General features: G+C 40.3%; 1 protein-coding gene across 1 annotated transcript in view; it reads right to left on the bottom strand.

Moving 5' to 3' along the window:
• BANK1 (B-cell scaffold protein with ankyrin repeats 1) overlaps positions 1-18,830 on the bottom strand; it is a 246,241-nt gene that overhangs the window by 113,952 nt on the left and 113,459 nt on the right. The window contains exons 3-4 of the mRNA XM_019470552.1: positions 17,167-17,565; positions 6,220-6,285 (exon numbers count right to left, since the gene is read on the bottom strand). Of these exons, the coding sequence (XP_019326097.1) occupies positions 6,220-6,285; positions 17,167-17,565 (465 nt within the window). The remainder of the gene's footprint in view (positions 1-6,219; positions 6,286-17,166; positions 17,566-18,830) is intronic.

Here is an 18,830-nt window from a genome sequence, read left to right as displayed (position 1 = left end):
TCTTTTGCGAATACATTGAGTTATCTTTGTTTTTCTTAAAAGCATTCTCAGTCCCAGTTTCTCCTGCATGGTTGAGTTCTTCTGTCAAAAACAGTAGCTTTCTGCGAGTTGGCCTATTTTGCCTATGTTTCCAAAATGTTTCTATTACTCTTATTTATGGTGAACAATTTTTCTTGCAAATAAGTATCAAACTGACAGTACCTTTAAAAGCTATGAAGAACAGTTTTTCCTTTTCTGAATATTTGGAGTTGGTGTTTATGTCATCTTAGCAACCAATGGTGCTGCAATTTTCATTCACATCTATTTCTCTCCCATAACAGAGCAATCCCTGGAACCCCCCCACATCTATTGTTTTATGCATTACTATATACGTGTAGGCAAAGATTGATTTGATTACAAAGGTGCATACCCACCTGTTCTTGTATTATCGGGTATGTTTTTGTACACAACAATTTACCACTCTGATATAATTGTTGCCTAATGGAGTCATCATAAAAGCATCTAAACACAATATAAAAGTCTTCTTATGTGTAGCCATATTGGATCTGATAGTAAAACAAAAAAATCCTGCCTTCAAATAATCCCAAAACAGCAAAAAGCAATTTACCATGTATATATCAATAATATTTAAGAAATAATTTGCATGAAACGGTAGGCATTTTTTTTTACATATACTTCCATATTATTTTAACTGTATATTCAGAGGCAATCTAAGGCTATGACAACTAACTAGTTCCTAACTGGTCTGTGGCTTGGAAGAAAGATTTGACTTAAACTCAGCAATCAGTGCTTTGGTTAGGATGCATACATTTAGAGGCTTTTTGGGACTAAGTTTATCTTTTACTATATATCAATTCATGTTATTATTTTTACTGCAATCAAATCTGTGATTTTCAGCTCCAGCGGCAGCACTAATAGGACCACTCTGCTGAGCTTTAGACATATAGTAAGACTGTCCCAAAGAGTTTCTAAACTATTAAGCACACTGATTAGTTTGGAAATAATAACTACCTGGCTGAGGTCATTTAGGTGCTGAGCAGAACTGTTGATGGAGCCCAAGCCTGTTATTTCCAGTTTCTACATTCTGCATACTTTCATCCTGCCTCTTCTCCAGGGAGAAGCAAACTGAAGTCTGGCCCTCTGCGTGCACCAGCAGTTCTCAGTTATTAAAGCCTAATGTTTTATTAAAGAGTCCATCTATCCACTTCAGAGTTACTGGAGTTCTACCACACTAAGAACACTTCGGCATTTTTGTTCCATTTCTCCGTAGTATCAGCACAGAGGTATCACACCTCTGTTTCAGCAAAGGATTATACAGCACCAAACACTGCCCAAAATCTGGGACGTGCTGTTACAACAGAGACAGGTTATCCTCCTGCCGCTGACTCAAATTACCACTGAAGACAAAAGGACTGATAGCAGAGGCATCCAGGGTTGTGAGCCGACCTCCAAAATTTGTTTGCCTAATAAAACGGTCCTGTAACTTCCTTATTATTCCAAAGGGGCTAGCTGCAGCTGCCTAGTGGCTCTATTATCTCTAAACTACAATTCAAGCCTCTTATAACTGGCCTGGCACAAATTGCACACTGTGCTTGGACACAGAAGTGGCACGTGGCTACATTTTGAATTACATGCATATAAAAGAACACAGCTGAGGGGAGCATTTTAGAGTCAAGTCATACTTCAGGGAAGCACACCTGGCAGGCAGGCCAAAAGCTCAGATTTCAGGCTGAATAGGGGTTTAAGTTTTTACAGATATCATCCTCAAGGAACTACTAGTGAGTAGCCAAACTTTCTTGTCTTGGCCATGTTTGAAGCTATTGTCTTGATGAAGAATATTCTTTACAGTCATCAAAGTTCAAAAAATGACATGGCTGGAACGTCATGAAGTTTAACATAACTGAAAAGTCCTTTAACAACTGCATTGGGAAAGGCTAGGGGGAGAGATGCTGGTAGCGGGCATTCTCAGCCTTTGCCCTACTCAAAGTACAGGATACATATCATTAATAGTATCCAAACATTTACTGACACAAGACAATATACTCCACATTATAGCATCCCTTAAATCAGTCTGGTAACAGAAGCTAGCTTGGACTGCAGCAGCTAATTTACCAAATAGCGTATCTTAGTCTGAGTATGACAGCAGAGCTCCAATACCTGCACAGGGCTCTTATCAATGCCTGGATGAAATTTTTGATGCTGTTCTTGATCTGTACAGCTCTAAATTACATGGGACTTGTCTATCTAAGAGACCACATGTCTCCCTGTGCCATGCTGCCACAGCTGCTGTCAGCAGAAAGACTCACGCCAGACACATTTGGTATTAAAGGGGAAAAAAAAAAAAAGTGAGTTGTCAGCAAGACTGACTCACTAGGGGACAGGCTGCTTTGCAATTTACTCCCACCTTTGGTTTGAAACAGCTAAAATCTATTGACCCTTAAAGCAGGCTAAAAGGTACACTGCTTTCTCAGGAACACAATCAAGAGTGATATTTTTAGACACATCTGAAAACCATGCTTGCCTTCTAATTCCTGATTATTTCCCTTTTGTTAGGGTTATGAATAGGAAAGTAATCTGAGGTCTTTATCTTTTAAGACACTGTCCTTTAATCCAACACCTAGACCCCAGAATAGGCACATTTTACTAAAATAGGATTTCAGATAGCATTATAGGAAAGAATAGCATAGCGGAGATACTCTGATAGATCTTCTTTATCTGCAGAAGGGATGCCATCTATTTTGTTACGAAGTGCTGGCCTTTCTCCAGTTTAGTTTGATAAAGGATACAGGTAACACTGTATGCACATATATGTTAGTTTGATGAGACCTCTGAGCAGGGCCAAAATATGTCAGCTGTCTGCCTACTAAGTTTAACAGCAATTACACTTCAAAATCATCTTTTTGTGCTCCACTTACCCATCCCTAATTGGTTCAGTTAATTAGTGCTGGGATACAAGCCTTTATGGTAAATGTTAAAAAAGACAAAGCTGTTTCACAGAAAGGGAACAGCCTTTTCTAAAGCTGAGTATCATCTAATGGGTATCTAAATCTGAGGTTAGGTCTATTTTGCAGGTAAAATAATGAATGCCAATTCCACAATTAAGGCATTCACATTTTATCTGTGTGGGTACAAGGCTGTACACCCAGATCCTAGTAAGACTGCTTCACTTTTCCAACCTTAGTACAAATTATAAATAATGATTCTCTGGGGAGCAGAAAATTTCCTGAGGAACCACAAGGGAATTTCTCAAAATACAGCTTTCTAGTAATAAAAGTAAGTCTATCTTTCTTATAGAGATACCAGAAATAAAGTAAACACATAACAACATTTGTGAGTGGCTAAAGAGCTGACTTGTTCAGTTATCACCTAACAGGAATGAGTCCTCATACATTCATATCATGGTGATTAGCATTCTACAGCTGGATCTTTTCCATTACTCACTAGCAAATCAATTGTCTTCACATCTGCTTGTAGCTCATATTTCCCCAAAGGATCTCAGTGATCATATGGTTTTTCCATTTTCCAATGTACTGGTCGACCTTTTCCCTCAAGGCCTTGCACAATTCACTTTAGTCAATCACTTCTTATTGATTGTTAGCGCTTGCTCATTCCCCATCTATCTTTGCATTATTGGATATAGTTTGCTTTGGTTTCTTTTTTATATGCCCTGTCATCCACTCGCTGCTCTTTCCACCCTTGTTGCTTTAGATTTCTCATTTAGCTTTACACTTCTGATCTGTTCAACTTTCATTCCAGTTCAAGTCTAAATTCCATCTTCTCTCAGCCTATCCTTTCTTTTGTACAATATCTGTACACTCAAAACAAACTTCAGCTTTCAGCATGCCAGTCTCCACTTAAGACCTTACATAAAGTGCTGTTCTTTTGTGAATTTCTAGGGTTCTAGCAAAAATCCTTTCTTGGTTTATAATTTCTCCTGACACTTCTGTTTCATGTCATACATACAGTTTAGCACTGTATACACTTCCTTCTTATTAGGAATAAGCAAAGAGAAGAGAGAGTCCCTGGAAACATTTTTTCACAATTCATCCAAAGTCAAACCCTGTCTGAAGATTACCTGAAGATTCACTTACTTTCTGCAGGGGACAAACACTGGCTCATTTGCAGCTGCCGTCTTACCTTTCTTGGCTTCATAAAGACTGACATGCTGAATCTTGGAAGCTGTAATCATTTCACTTCTTGGGCTACTTTTCCCTCCAAAGTTCTGCAGTGGTATCAGATAACTGCTCCCTGTTGCACCACCACTGAAGAAATGTTGACCACGTATTTCGTTACACTTGTTCGGGAGTCAGTCTTAACCTCATATACAGGATACAATTGTTGGGAAATCCCTCTTTTCTAGTTGGCCCTTTCACTCTTCACAGCAATTAGAAATCTCTTTGGTCCTCTTAGCAATAACTAGACATCACTAACCAGCAGAGGCTACATACAGTCAGTGCGATCAAGATGACTGCCAAAAGCTGACCGAGAACTGTGGTCCAGGCAACTTCAGAAAAGCTTTCAAGTGAAATTTTTGCTTTTAATGCAAGACTTTCTTAGCTCAAAAATTGTCAATTCACTTTACTACAACATCAACCATTCAGCTGATGGGAAACTTGGACTTAAAAGTGCTCTTCAAGTCCCCATATAAAAGCAGAAAAGGATTCATCTAAAAAGAGTCAGGGTTTAAAGCGGGAGTAGCTTGGAGGAACATTTCCCCAGTCCTTTCTTTTCTTGGGATTCTCTGTTTTCTCTGACCATTCCCTTTTTTACTGTCTCATTTTTTGGACATCATGATCATGATGAGGAGAAACAGTGATGCCAGCTTATTGAGCACCTGGATGATGAGCCAGTAATGACAAAAAGCCTTCCTTACACCAACAAACTTCTTCAATGCACTGACCCATGGCACATTCAACACAGGACCAAAAGAGACATCCTTAGAAACCTTGACAATAGGTCTGTAGGGATAAAACAGTGCGGCTTTACAGCAGCTTTCTGCTTGAGATCACACCAGTACACCCGAGATGCCAAGGGAGTCACATACAGTCCCTATCAGAAAGGAGGGGGATCTAATAGGAGAAGATTTAGTAGAGAGAAACGGTTGGCGCTAAATACTCCCTTCCACACAATACACATATCAAAAGGGGCATATTTCCAACTAGCTCTGGTCTGGACCTGTAGAATGCACACCTTTTAGTGTCTGAAGTGCACCCAGTGAGCTCCCTGAGTGCACTTTCCTTTTTGATTTTATCTGAAAGGAATCCAATCCACATGCTCCAAGATTGTTCTGCATTGTGAACCAAAGCATGGTAAGCAGGAATGACTGGAGTATTTAAAAGCACACAGGTTGATGCTCGTGTCTTGAAATTAACTGAAGAAGCTAAAATTCTAAACTCCATACATCACTGACATGTATATTGAATTCGTGCCAGTAAGGAAGAGCCAGTGAGCTTGCAGCATCCTTCTGCCCTTACACCTTGCCAGCAAAACAGACCCACAGAGCCAGTAACCTCAGAGTCCAGCAGCACAGAACTGCTATGCCAGGAATTCCGAATAACTTACTTGTCCTTTTTCATCAGTCAGCATGCTGGTGCTGTTAAGCCAATCACTTCACAACAGTGTCAACCCAGAAATAAAGTTGTTTAATGAAGAACTGGGTATAGGAAACATGTTATGTAGCTCTTTACTAAAAGCAAGTGGAGATTTTGCCGGTCTGTTTTCCCTACTAAGACTCTCTATGGGCTTTCACAAATATAAATAAACCAGAATGACAAATGTCAGCAGGCGCTAACGTCATGATGCAGGGCTTCTCCCAACCACTGGCTGCCAATGGATGATGCTGCAAATGTAATGCGAGTAGGACTGATCTATCTGAAATTTCAAATCAGCTCTCTCTTTACTACAAGCAAAACTCATGCTGGGAACAGAAAAGGAAAGCTCTTCATGTCTTCCTTTTTCTCTAATCTGAAATTAAAGGAAAAAGGAAACATCCTTGTTGAATCTCCTCCCCTCTTCACACTCCTCACAAGAATGTGTGGGTATGGATGTGTGGGTGGATGTTTGAGAAGAAGGCATGTTCCTCTACACAACTATATGCTATGGTAAAGTTAGTTTATTGCCTTTCATGTCTGACAAGATGTAAGAAAAGAAATTAAACAAATTTAATTTTATGAAGAGCATTGGCTTTATTCAAGTAAATGCAAGGAGAATTCAACTCACCGTCTGCAAGAACAGCTTCATAGATGTAAGACAAAGAGTCTCCAGGATTTTCATTCTGTGGCTTACCTAGGAAAGAAGAATAATTCCTTAATGGTATCTACTTGGAAATATCTTTAACTGGTCATCAACTCTGATGACAGTGATCATTACGATCCTACTTGATTGTTTCATGGAAGGTTTAGTTTGCTCTAAGAAAGATGTTAGCATCAGAAATCAAGCTGGGAAAAACAAAAAGAAAAAATTGGCAAAATAAAACAGTGTTAAGAAAACAAATGGACAAGCAACCTAAAACCTCAGAAATAAGGAAATACCATGACACCAACTTCCACTTTCTTTTTTTAGATTAAATTCTGTATGTTATTTTAGATGTAAGAGAAAACTGTTTTAAAGCTACAGTTTTGCAGATAGAAAAAAAAAATAATAAAAAAACCCCACAAGGGCTAGTGGAGAGGAACAAGCCTAGAGAGATCTTTAGATGGAATTGTATATATCCCTTTTCAGTAAACATCCCTGTGACTGATCTTTTCAATTTACTATAGCAGGTAAGAAATGTGGGCTTGAGAAAGAAAAGAACTTTCCCTGAAAGTCAATATAGCAAACAATGGGAGAGGAGTTGGGAAAAAGAAAGGAGAATAGAATCATGTGCAGGAAAGTGAGAAATGGAAAATGGATGCAGGCATTGGGGTTTAGAAGACAAGACAACTGTGCAGGGCTGTGTTTGATAATACAATAAATCTGGCTACAGAGTTCCCAGTACTGGGTCAAAAAAGCAATGGCCACATTATGTAAAGTACTGGTCAAATACTAAAAAACTCTGTCAGTTCCAATTTGTTGAAATGATTTTGATGGCTTAATAACTACCAGGAGACGTTCTGCCATATTATGCAATATCTGTCTATGCCACTCTTTCTTTATGCTGGATCAAGTTATCACCTGTTTTTCCACATCTGAGGTAACATTAACATAAGAGATATAAGGCCTGCTTGAGCTCCATATTGTGAGATCCAGCTAACTCAACAAACATGCTGTTGTACAGCATCTGTGGGATCCTGATCAGGATCCTATGTATATTGTTTGCTGGGTGCTCCAGAAGTGAATAACTGATATTAGTACAAGGGACCAAGACTGAAAAGTAAGAGTCACTGGGTAAAGAAGCCAAGGCTAGGATGAGAAAAGGAGCCTGGGAAAGCAATTGCTTTACAGTGACTTTATTAAGGTTGCATAAAACCAAACACTCAAAAGCAGTCTTTCTCCTTTGTAGTATTTTGTTGAATATTTCTTTTAAATTGATCTGTACTGTGGACAGTGCACAAATTCGACCTACTCTGGCATTGACTTGTGGTTTTGTACTTAAAGAAGGTGTTGTTTACCGTATTCTGATTCAGTTATTCTTGTAATAACAAGAGTCCAGTGAATGAGGAGAGGATTCTGGTGAGAGAAAGGACAGTGATATTAGCTGACTGCTGCTCTAGAGAATTTAGGTAATTTCGGGTTCCCATCCTGAAGTTTTGAGGCAAAAAGCTAGAAGGGTTTTAAAACATGCTTTTCAGAGGTGCTCATTAGTTTTGTATTGCACTTTCCGTGAAAGACCTTACAGCTGACCTGCAGACATCTGAGCAGTCACAAACAGATCTGAAATTAAAGGGAGTTTGAATATGGATGTAAAAAATACTGTATACTGGTAAGTGTTATGAAAAGTAATGTCTTAAAGTGGTATCAGAAGTGGAAGAAATGCTTCACCCTAATCTTGCTAAATACTAGTACGTAAAATGATGATAAAATAAAATAATGTTTGGACAGCACTCAATAGAGAAAGGAGTTCTACAGAAAAGCACATTAGGAAATTAATAATTCTGTTTTCTCAACAGGATTTGAATGGCATTCAATACATAAATAATGCAACCGCAAACTCAAACACAAAACAAAGTATCAAATAACTGCTAATTAACCGAGCACTATTTATCCTGTGTACTAATGAGGGCAGGTTCTTGGCAGGGGGGGATGGGAAGAATGCACTTACATAATTAAAGGCAATCAATGCTATGAACAAGGGTCCTAACTAAAGCTTAACAGGCTACTTTGTACCTGTAACTTTTTGACTTTTTAACACCTAACTTCGTAATTGTAATAACATTTTCTGGACTAAGTTCTGTCCTCATAGCCATTTAAATAAGCACAGAGAACCTACCAAGAGCAAAACCTGATTCTACACAAAGTTGTTCTTTTGCTATCCTAATATTGATTATTTTTTTTTCAGCATGAACTTAAATCGGTGCTACACTTCATTTTTTTTCAGGGATAGGTGTTACAATTTTTTTAATCTGGAAAATAACATGACTCTTATTTTATCCTATTTCCAAGAAGCTGACACTAACTTAATGGAAATACATCATAGTGAAATTACAAATAGCAATTTTGTTACAACACTTGTGTGCCAAAAAATATACAAAGAATGCACTTCCAGAGGACTTCTCTAGACACCTTCCAATAATAACTTTTCAGTAATCATGATTGGTAACCACAGCGCAAAACCCGACGAGAGTCAATAATACATTATATGAAGGACATGTAAGACTACAGATTGACGCAGCCATTTTACAGCTCTAGCTGCAAAATACCTGCTGGAAGTCTTAAACTTAAATTATTTGTAAGCTTTAGAAATAGTCTCACAACTGCAACTAAATACTGACTGATGACTGCTGTGCCATAAACAAGACATAAATTTGGATGGTGTCCACTTGCAACCTTGAAAGAGCAGACTAATGATGATAAATCCATTAATTCACTTTAAAATAAAAAAATTATAGCCTAAATAAACAACAGTAAAATCACAGTACATTAAATTAAATTAGTACATGCTGTTGCAGTAATGCTTATGTTCTAGTCATTTGACTTTTATTATTAATAAAACTTTTTATGAGCTTGTCCTAAATGCTGTTAAAAAACATTCACTTTAAGATGTCAGTGCATTCACTAACTTTTTATGAGCTTTTCCTAAATGCTGTTAAAAAACATTCACTTTAAGATGTCAGTGCATTCACTTTTCCAGGTGTAAGCAGTTTTCATCCAATTAGTGTCAAAAATAAGAGGAAAAAACCACAAACATGATGCATACTTCAGAATCCAAGGGTACAGGTCACCATGACTAGCTAGACAGATCGAAACATGAGCTGCAAGGAACCTGATTACATAACGAATAAAGTCTTCTCTGGATTTTGCAGAAATAAGAGAAGAAAGAACAAAGAACTCAAACAGTTTAAGCAGCAGGGGATGGCAGTCTCAACATCCTATCTATGGTTGCCACCTCCAGGCTGCCGCTTCAGTTTCTCTTCTGGTTTGAAATAGCCAGGATCACGTGCCAAATGAAACAAGTTAGTGACACTAACCACAGTTTTTTGTTGACAGTCATCCCCGTTACAAATCCCCATCACTGCACTGGCATCCCAGCAATCATTCTGTGTGGAGATGGAGAAACACGACCATCTCAGGAAGATTTCTTAATCTGGTAATCTTAGCAGCAGTCCCTGCAGAGCAGTTGAAAGACTCATTGGCAGGGCAAAATGGAAATGAGGACTATACCGTAGCACACTTCAGCTAACAAAAATGCCCCTTCCGCTCTTCTGCTTACGATCAATTCAAAGATTATTTTCATTTTAATAAAAAAGTTTAATTGGCATTTGAGGTGCTCCTCAATAAGCAGATGACCTCACTGCCTTAAAGCACCAACCAGTAGTATGCACTGTCTGAATGTAAATACATTGGGGAAGGAGGAAAGGGAGGCACAACCTGTGGTCTCACCTACTGCAACCTCCCCTGGCAGCGAACAAGGCCAGAATCACCTACCTGCTTCCCTCTATTTACTCAATCTTGCATGTCCATGTGAGAAATCTTTACAACCAAGGCTTTAGTTCACACACACACACAAAACCACCCTGTATTGTTTCCTCTTCAACTTTGGTTCTTGTTAGCACTTTAGCTTCATTTCTTCGTAGACTCTAAGCCAGTGAGAAAATCAAGATGAAACACTTGCCCATTGAAGACAATGGTAAAGTTCCCACTTAAATTAAGGGGTTTAGCTCATCAGCACAAGTCTCGCTGACAGCCTAATAAAATCCATCATCATTGGTTACTCATATTTGAGTACCACCGTGAAGAGGATTTTACAGGAGAACAAGCAAAGCAGTGGACTCAAAATGTGAACTATTACTTCAGTATTCAAAGTTATACCCAAATTCCTGGTACAATTCCAACAAAATCTATGGCAGTGGCACAGATTTTTTACCATAAAAGCTTACGGTAAAAATAGAGTGATTTATTTCTCTTTTCTGTGACCTGCACAATGGAAATTATCCCCATATTTGAAGTGGGCTGAAGATTTGCATATGTTAAGCCCTATTTTAAGCTCCCAGCCTGTTTGTCCTACATTTATACTTATTAAAAACAAACACCCAATGCTAGTATCTCCTTACTCCAGATCTATACTTACTAGTAGTCACAAAAGTAGTTTTCTTAATATTACTCTTCTTGGTGACTAAAATTGTGTGCAGGTACACTGAATACTTTTTAGGCAACAATCAGAAATTAATGGCATATCGCTGTCTCAGGTAAAAGTTACATATTCATTGTGAGAATCTTTCCTGGGCTGTCAAAGACTGTGGATACAGTTTTCTAGTTGGGTTATGTTACTTTATGTACCTCTCCTCACTTTTCGATACAATAGCAGATAATGAATAGATACATGTAGGTTTGTTGAGCAGTTCTCAATGATCAAATTTTATAGAAGTAGATTCTCTTCATATTTTGGTAAAAAAAGAGGATACCACTGCTTAGAACAAAGGCTGGAAGTGGAAGTGACAAGAGTTGTTTCGCTGAGCTGTAAACAATGAAACCTAATAAAACACCAAGCAGACTAACGGATACTTACAACTTCTGAGCTGTACTGAGAAGTCCCACCAAAAAGTCTCATAAAAGTGTCAGCATACTTTAGAAACAGTGTCACAGAAAATTATTTGTATTAGATAAGACCTGTTCTCTTTTTGCATCATCAATGCTGAGGCACAAATAACTACAGGAGGAATTCAGGACATTTAAAGATCTAAGTAATTACCTCCAGCTGCAAATACCTATATATCTATACAAATCCCCTGCTTAAACATATGGCTAAGGCTGAATTTGAAGTGGAAGTGTTTCAGGACTAAACAAAAAACCCAGCTATGTCTAGGCTAAAAACCCCCAGGGTACTGAATTAATACATTGAAAGTATGTCAATTTAATATAAAAAGGGGTATACAGTTCAGCAGACCAAGGAGAAGTGGTAGAAAGAAAAAGGGAAAGGAAAAGACAGATGCAAACAAAATGTGTCTCCTGATTGTACTTTCAGCAATAGCCTGGGAGGAATACAGAGAAATTGTCCGAGCAGCCGGGGATCAGGTTAGGAAAGCTAAACCCCTGATAGAATTAAATCTGGCCAGGGACATCAAGGACAACAAGAAAAGATTCTATAGGTACGTCGGGGATAAAAGGAAGACAAGGGAAGATCTGGGCCCTCTCTGGAACGAAACGGGAGACCTGGTTACCCGGGATACGGAGAAGGCAGAGGTACTCAATGACTTTTTTGCCTTGGTCTTCACTGGCAAGTGCTCGAGCCTCACCACCCAAGCCGCAGAAGGCAAAGGTGGGGACTAGGAGAATGAAGAGCCGCCCACTGTGGGAGAAGATCAGGTTCGAGACCATCTAAGGCACCTGAAGGTGCACAAGTCCATGGGACCCCATGAGATCCATCCACGGGTCCTGAAGGAACTGGTGGATGAGGTTGCTAAGCCACTATCCATCGTATTTGAGAAGTCGTGGCAGTCCGGTGAAGTTCCCACTGCCTGGAAAAGGGGAAACATAACCCCCATTTCTAAAAAGGGAAAAAAAGGAAGACCCGGGGAACTACAGGCCAGTCAGTCTCACCTCTGTGCCTGGGAAGATCATGGAACAGATCCTCCTGGAAGCTATGCTAAGGCACATGGAGGACAGGGAGGTGATTCGAGACAGCCAGCATGGCTTCACCAAGGGCAAGTCCTGCCTGACTAACCTAGTGGCCTTCTATGATGGAGTGACTACATCAGCGGACACAGGAAGGGCTACAGATGTCATCTATCTGGACCTCTGTAAGGCCTTTGATGCAGTCCCCCACAACATCCTTCTCTCTAAACTGGAGAGGTATGGATTTGATGGATGGACTGTCCGGTAAAGGGTGAGGAATTGGTTAGATGGTCGCATCCAGAAGGTATTGGTCAACGGCTCAATGTCCAGATGGAGATCGGTGATGAGTGGCGTCCCGCAGGGGTCCGTATTGGGACTGGTACTGTTTAATATCTTCATCAATGACATAGTGGGATCAAGTGCACCCTCAGCAAGTTCGCAGATGACACCAAGCTGAGTGGTGTGGTCGACACGCCAGAGGGACGGGATGCCATCCAGAGGGACCTGGACAAGCTGGAGAAGTGGGCCTGGGTGAACCTCATGAGGTTTAACAAGGCCAAGTGCAGGGGTCCTGCACCTGGGTCGGGGCAACCCCCGGCATCAATACAGGCTGGGGGATGAAGGGGTTGAGAGCAGCCCTGCCAAGAAGGACTTGGGGGTACTGCTGGATGAAAAGCTGGACATGAGCCAGCAATGTGCGCTCGCAGCCCAGAAGGCCAATCATATCCTGGGCTGCATCAAAAGAAGCGTGGCCAGCAGGGCAAGGGAGGTGATTCTGCCCCTCTACTCCGCTCTGGTGAGACCCCACCTGGAGTACTGCGTCCGGCTCTGGAGCCCTCAGCACAGGAAAGACACGGACCTGTTGGAGCGGGTCCAGAGGAGGGCCACGAAAATGATCAGGGGGATGGAACACCTCTCCTATGAAGAAAGGCTGAGAGAGTTGGGGTTGTTCAGCCTAGAGAAGAGAAGGCTTTGGGGAGACCTTATTGCAGTCTTTCAGTACTTAAAGGGGGCCTATAAGAAAGATGGGGACAAACTTTTTAGCAGGGCCTGTTGCGACAGGACAAGGGGGAATGGCTTTAAACTAAAGGGGGGTAGATTTAGACTAGATATAAGGAAGAAATTTTTCACGCTGAGGGTGGTGAAACACTGGCACAGGTTGCCCAGAGAGGTGGTGGATGCCCCATCCCTGGAAACATTCAAGGTCAGGTTGGACGGGGCTCTGAGCAACATGATTTAGTTGAAGATGTCCCTGCCCACGGCAGGGGGGTTGGACTAGATGACCTTTAGAGGTCCCTTCCAACCCAAACTATTCTATGATTCCAGGATTCTATGAATATTAGGGAAAGCTGTTAAAGAAAAGTCAGAATTCTAGAGTCACACTGGGCCAGCTTAGATGTTAACATACAATAATAAAATTTCTGAGTGTTCTACTCTTTCCCAGAGATTATCTTTTTTATGACAACAGGCCCTTACGCAAAATTCAAAACCAACTCTAAATCTGAATGTAGCAGTTTCAAACAGTGAAGTATTTTGTGAACAAGTCCTGCTAAAGGAAACTTTTGACAATAAAAAAAACATTTGCCTTCCTCTTCATGCATAAGGTGAATATAACAAAACCTGTCACCATCCAGGAAACATATGTTAGAAGGGCCAGTTTCCATGCCTCAGTTCTCCCTTTACTCCTCCAAGAACATGTTCAAACAGGAATGACAAACCCTTCAGATTTTGTGTTTGAATCACATTACAGGGCAAACAAGCTCTCTGCTGGGTACAAAACCCCCTGCATCTTCCATTTTATTTAATTTTACTGAACATTTTAATTAGTACTGCTTTTTGCCTAGAATTTTTGGCATATATACTACTTTAGAGGTTGAGGGAAGTTTTAACAGATAAAGAGCCCTACCAGCTCCAACAAGATGAAACTGGCACCATCTGGTAGGCGAAAAGTTTTGGCAAAATAATTGGGGACGGGGCATATAAAATTAGATTTATTTTGCACTCTTTCCATCTCAGACTGTAGAGACAGTGCAAAGATAATAGCATCTAGGGGAGAAGAGACAGCTGAGAACTTACCTTGCCTAGGAACTTTGCAGAGTATGGAGAAAGCTGTAGTGGAAGGGTGGTGATTACTAGCACCTAAACTATGCCATTATTATCCTCTTCAGGACTGTGAGGTAACAACCTGATTTAGCATCCGTCTTCAGTTGTTCTAACTACCCACAAGCCACTCCTGAGCCCTGGCATCAATTAGACCTAGGATCTCAATGGCCGCTGTCCTAAGGGATTAACAGAATTTAGTTGCAGTGGTGCAAAACAGCATGGTGCCATGTAATCATTGTAATTAAGACACATCACTAAATTTTTAGACTTTGGTAGAGTGACAGCTCTTATTAATACTGAGAAGACAAGAAGGTACAAATGCATGGAGGAACAAGTTAACAGCAATGAACAGTTTAGGAAAAAAAAGGAACGGAAAAGCATGAAGAACATGCACAAAAGTGTTTTCACCACTATCTCCAAAAGCAGAAATATAAGGGACAAGGGATAAGCACTGAAAACGATTAAAAGCGACAGAAGATAATGATCCATATGAAGAGAGATGGGAAATCTTGGGAGTGCATAGTCCTGAAGAAAGGCATAAAAAAATTGCTCCAAAGGAAAAACAATCCAAGTATATTTAATAACCCCTTAGCAAGCCATTTTAAATACAAGGGAAAAATCTTTTTCCCAGATGCGTAATCTGTCAAAATCCCTGCCACAGATATCACAAAGGCTAAGAGCTTAATAGGATTCTACAAGAGTATCATAAATACAGACACTGCAAACAGTCACCATTATCTTTAAGCAAAGGTAAATACTGATAATACATGCACATCTACATTCCTCAGAGCTTAAATCAACACCCAGGTGACAGCAAATCTCGTACGTGGAATACTTTCGCTGTGCAACAGAGAGCAGTGCAGAGGTCTTCTACCAAGCACTGATCTGAGCTGGCCTGCCTGATGGCCAGGGCACACCAGGACAGAAAAAAGAGGGCCCGATCAGTTCTCAGCTATGTGTAGGGGGGAGGGCTTACACCCTGAAGCACCAGGCAGCAACACTACTCCCAGTCCTGGATCTAGTTCAGTCAGTTGAACTTGTCTGATCGCAGCCACAGTCTATGCATCCCTTGTAAAGATGTACACACTGAGACTGAGGCCTTCAACAACCATTCATTAATTCAGCTTTGTACTTGTCTCTGAAGTTGCTGATATTGACCACTGCCAAAGAAAAGATCATTTGAGCTCCTATTAGTCACCTGATATTACAATGTAAATAAAATCCCAAGGGCAGATGCAATAAATATTTTTGTGAATGCACAGACCTAAGCAAAGAACCATCATCTGTCTTCTAGGGAACTGTTTGTCTTTGTAGAAAAGTTTGCAATTTCTTGTGTGTGAGTCAACTGTCTCTGGGCCCAGTTCCTTCCTATATATACACAAACACATAGTATAGACCCACTGTTTTCATTCCACTAAAGAGCTGCCAAGGAACTTCAATCTGAAGCTACATATCAGACAGTCACAAATTGCAAACATTACCTCCTGAAACCAAACCAGGCAACTGTAATTAGCTCTAAAATTTAAAGTCTGAGACACGCTTAGAAAAAGATATACTGAGGAAAAGGTTAATAAATACTGAACAGCAAGAAATGTTAGAACAGGAGATGGTTGGGAAGGAGGAATCTAAAACTTAGTTTTGAAAGCACTGATCTGATATAGCCAGACTGTGTGTAGATAACATTCTGGGCAGGTCTGAAAGCCTTCTGGATGCTTAAGCTTATCTGCTCAAGCACAAGGCAGCAGGGACATCCAGCTAGGTCACTCTGACTCAGCTGGGGTCTCTCTACCCCTGTGTTCAAAAGAATATGCTTGCTTGTTCATCTGCATCCAAAACCTGGTTAATTTCTGAGTAAAACTCCTGAACTGCAGGATGTCCTTCTCAAGCACAAGCTCCTGTAAAGTGGCACCTTGCAGGTAACAAAGACAGAAGCACAATGTTCTGCTTAGCAGACAAAATAATGACAAAATAGCAAGAGTTGAGAGGAGGTAAAAGACCTAGAGACTACAAAGAAGCAACAGTAAATATGCTCTCAAAGGAAAACACACAGCCATCTACCTGAAACCTGTGCACAACTTACATTGCCTTTCCAAAGGGGCCCAGGCATCTGCCTTTCTAAAGCTATTTCTTGGTTTCATCTGTGCAGCCTGGCAAAGTTAAACTTTGGGTTAAACTAAGCCACGTGCACAGACTTTGCCATTTCAGTACCTCTCACCCTTAGGAGAGGGGTTTTTCTTACATTCCAGAAGTGCTAATTTTTACATTAATGCTTCTTTGTAGTTTCCATGGACGTGCAAACACATACAAACTGGACAGTTTTAGTCCTTCCAGTACAGACTTATTACTTGGGTTGGTAAAAGGGGAAGGGAACGTCTACTCTTATGGCTTTTGCGTGTCACAAAGGAAATGATGCCATCACAAAACTGGGTCTTACTTAGTAATTATTTCTCACTCTGTCAGATTTATCTAATGAGATATATACACTGTCACATTAAGGCATTTTGAAAGAGATGAAACACAAACCCATAGTTTTGTACAGTTTCTGAGACTTGTAAACTCAGGAAACAGAGAAACAAGTGTATGCCAGCTCTTCAATCTTACCATGAAGTAGTGATGGTAGGTTCACAGGTGCCAGTGGCAGCTTTTAGACTTTTCAAAGCTGCTTCCCTGTGAAAATGAAGCCGGACTAAGAGTACAACAGTTTCATCACACTTCAATGACAAATGCATCATCAAACTAAAACTGTTGGACCAAGCTGAAGAGAGAGAATTTCTCCAGAAAATCTGAATTATCACTTTTTTCTCTTCCAAATGATATTAATACAGCTAAGAAAACTCTTTTAATAATCATACAAAGTTTTCATTTGTAGATTACCTGGTTGAATAATTCCAGTAACAACAGAGATATATTCCTCAGGTTCCTGATCAGTGGAAATCTCTTTGCTGCCTCCATCTAAGGTCAGTATCTCATAAAGAATCTCTGAATTCTCCACCCCACAAAGTAGAATCACCACATTATCTGGAGGTTTTAGAACTTGCTCCAGAAAATAACTTCTCTTTCGATTCAGGCAGTGAAGAAGTCCACACGATAGTATCAGGAGTTTACATTTATAACAGGGTAAAGATAATAGCTCCTGGTGCTTGAAAGACGAAGTCTCTAGATTGTAGAGTAAGATTCCTCCTTCGTTCACTATGTGTCCAAAAAGACATTTTAAATACAGAGCCCACTCTTCTGCTTCTTGTTCATATATCACGAGAATATCCTTCGTATTTTCTAGAGAGAAAAAAACATTAAAAAAAGTAATTTCAAATGCATTTTGAATCCATTATAAATATCAGAAGACAGATCGTTAGTTTCCCCCCCTCTTAAAAACTTGAGGTGCTGAAGAAACAGGACAGCTCATCACCTTGAAATGACAACCATCTGCTTATTTCTAGACTAAGGCAGAAAGATCGTCCACAGAAATGCTGGTAAAATAGCTCAGAATATTTTATGTTTAGAATAGCATCAACTAGTATTTCAGAATAATACTGAAATTGCAGTGTAGAAAGCAGAGCACATTCACACATTCTGCTCACTCCTAGATTCTTGACAAATAGGTGATACTATTAAAAATGCAACAGTTAGCTTTTAATGGCAGTAGTAAACAATATATATTTGAACACTGGACATGATCTGACTTCATTAGAAACAGGATTGGTATGTTTAGGATATTTTGGCAGCATGGTATTCGGATAGTCGTTAGTGATCTTTCTTTACTGTCCTTATTCTAACAAAATTACTTACGAACCTGACAGAAATAAATCTAGAACTACATTTTTTTAGTTCTGATTTCCCTTTAAGATGTAAAACATGATGCTAGTAAGAAGACTAATACTCTTCCATGGTGTTACTAGGGTGACAGTATGAAACAGAGGCAACAGGCACAAGCTGAAACACAGGAGGCTCCCTCTGAGCATCAGGAAACACTTTTTTTTACTGTGAGCACTGGCACAGGCTGTCCAGGGAGGCTGTGGAATCTCCCTCCTTGGCGCTACTCAGAAGGTGCCTGGACATGGTCCTGGCTCTAGGTGGACCTGCTTGAGCAGGGTGGTTGTACAAGATGGCCTTCAGATGCCCCTTCCAACCTCAACCATTTTGTGATTCTGTGAAACCATAAAAAACTGTGATTTGCTAACCAATACAATATACATTAAAATGCCAGGGTAGCTTAATACCCCTGGAGTAGTTCACAATCACAGCCCTGTGGAGCAACAATAAGAGACTCGGGAGTAGATACAGCTGCTGCACTTTACCTCCATTGAACTTCACTGTGTCTCCCAGGTACCTGATGGGTCAGGCAACCTGACTGACACTTGTCTGCAGTGCACCAGAGCTTCTTTGCAGGTGAGTATCTAAGCTGCTTCTTTGTGAATGGAATATCCCTTTGGTCAGTTGGGGTCAGCTGTCCTGGCTGTGTCCCCTCCCAGCTTCTTGTGCACCCCCAGCCTACTCGCTGGCGGGGTGGTGTGAGAAGCAGAAAAGGCCTTGACTCTGTG

The sequence above is a fragment of the Aptenodytes forsteri genome, unplaced genomic scaffold (genome assembly GCF_000699145.1).
Source record: "Aptenodytes forsteri isolate BGI_AS27 unplaced genomic scaffold, ASM69914v1 Scaffold93, whole genome shotgun sequence".
Lineage (NCBI taxonomy): Eukaryota > Metazoa > Chordata > Aves > Sphenisciformes > Spheniscidae > Aptenodytes > Aptenodytes forsteri.
This window is presented reverse-complemented; position numbering and strand designations above follow the sequence as displayed.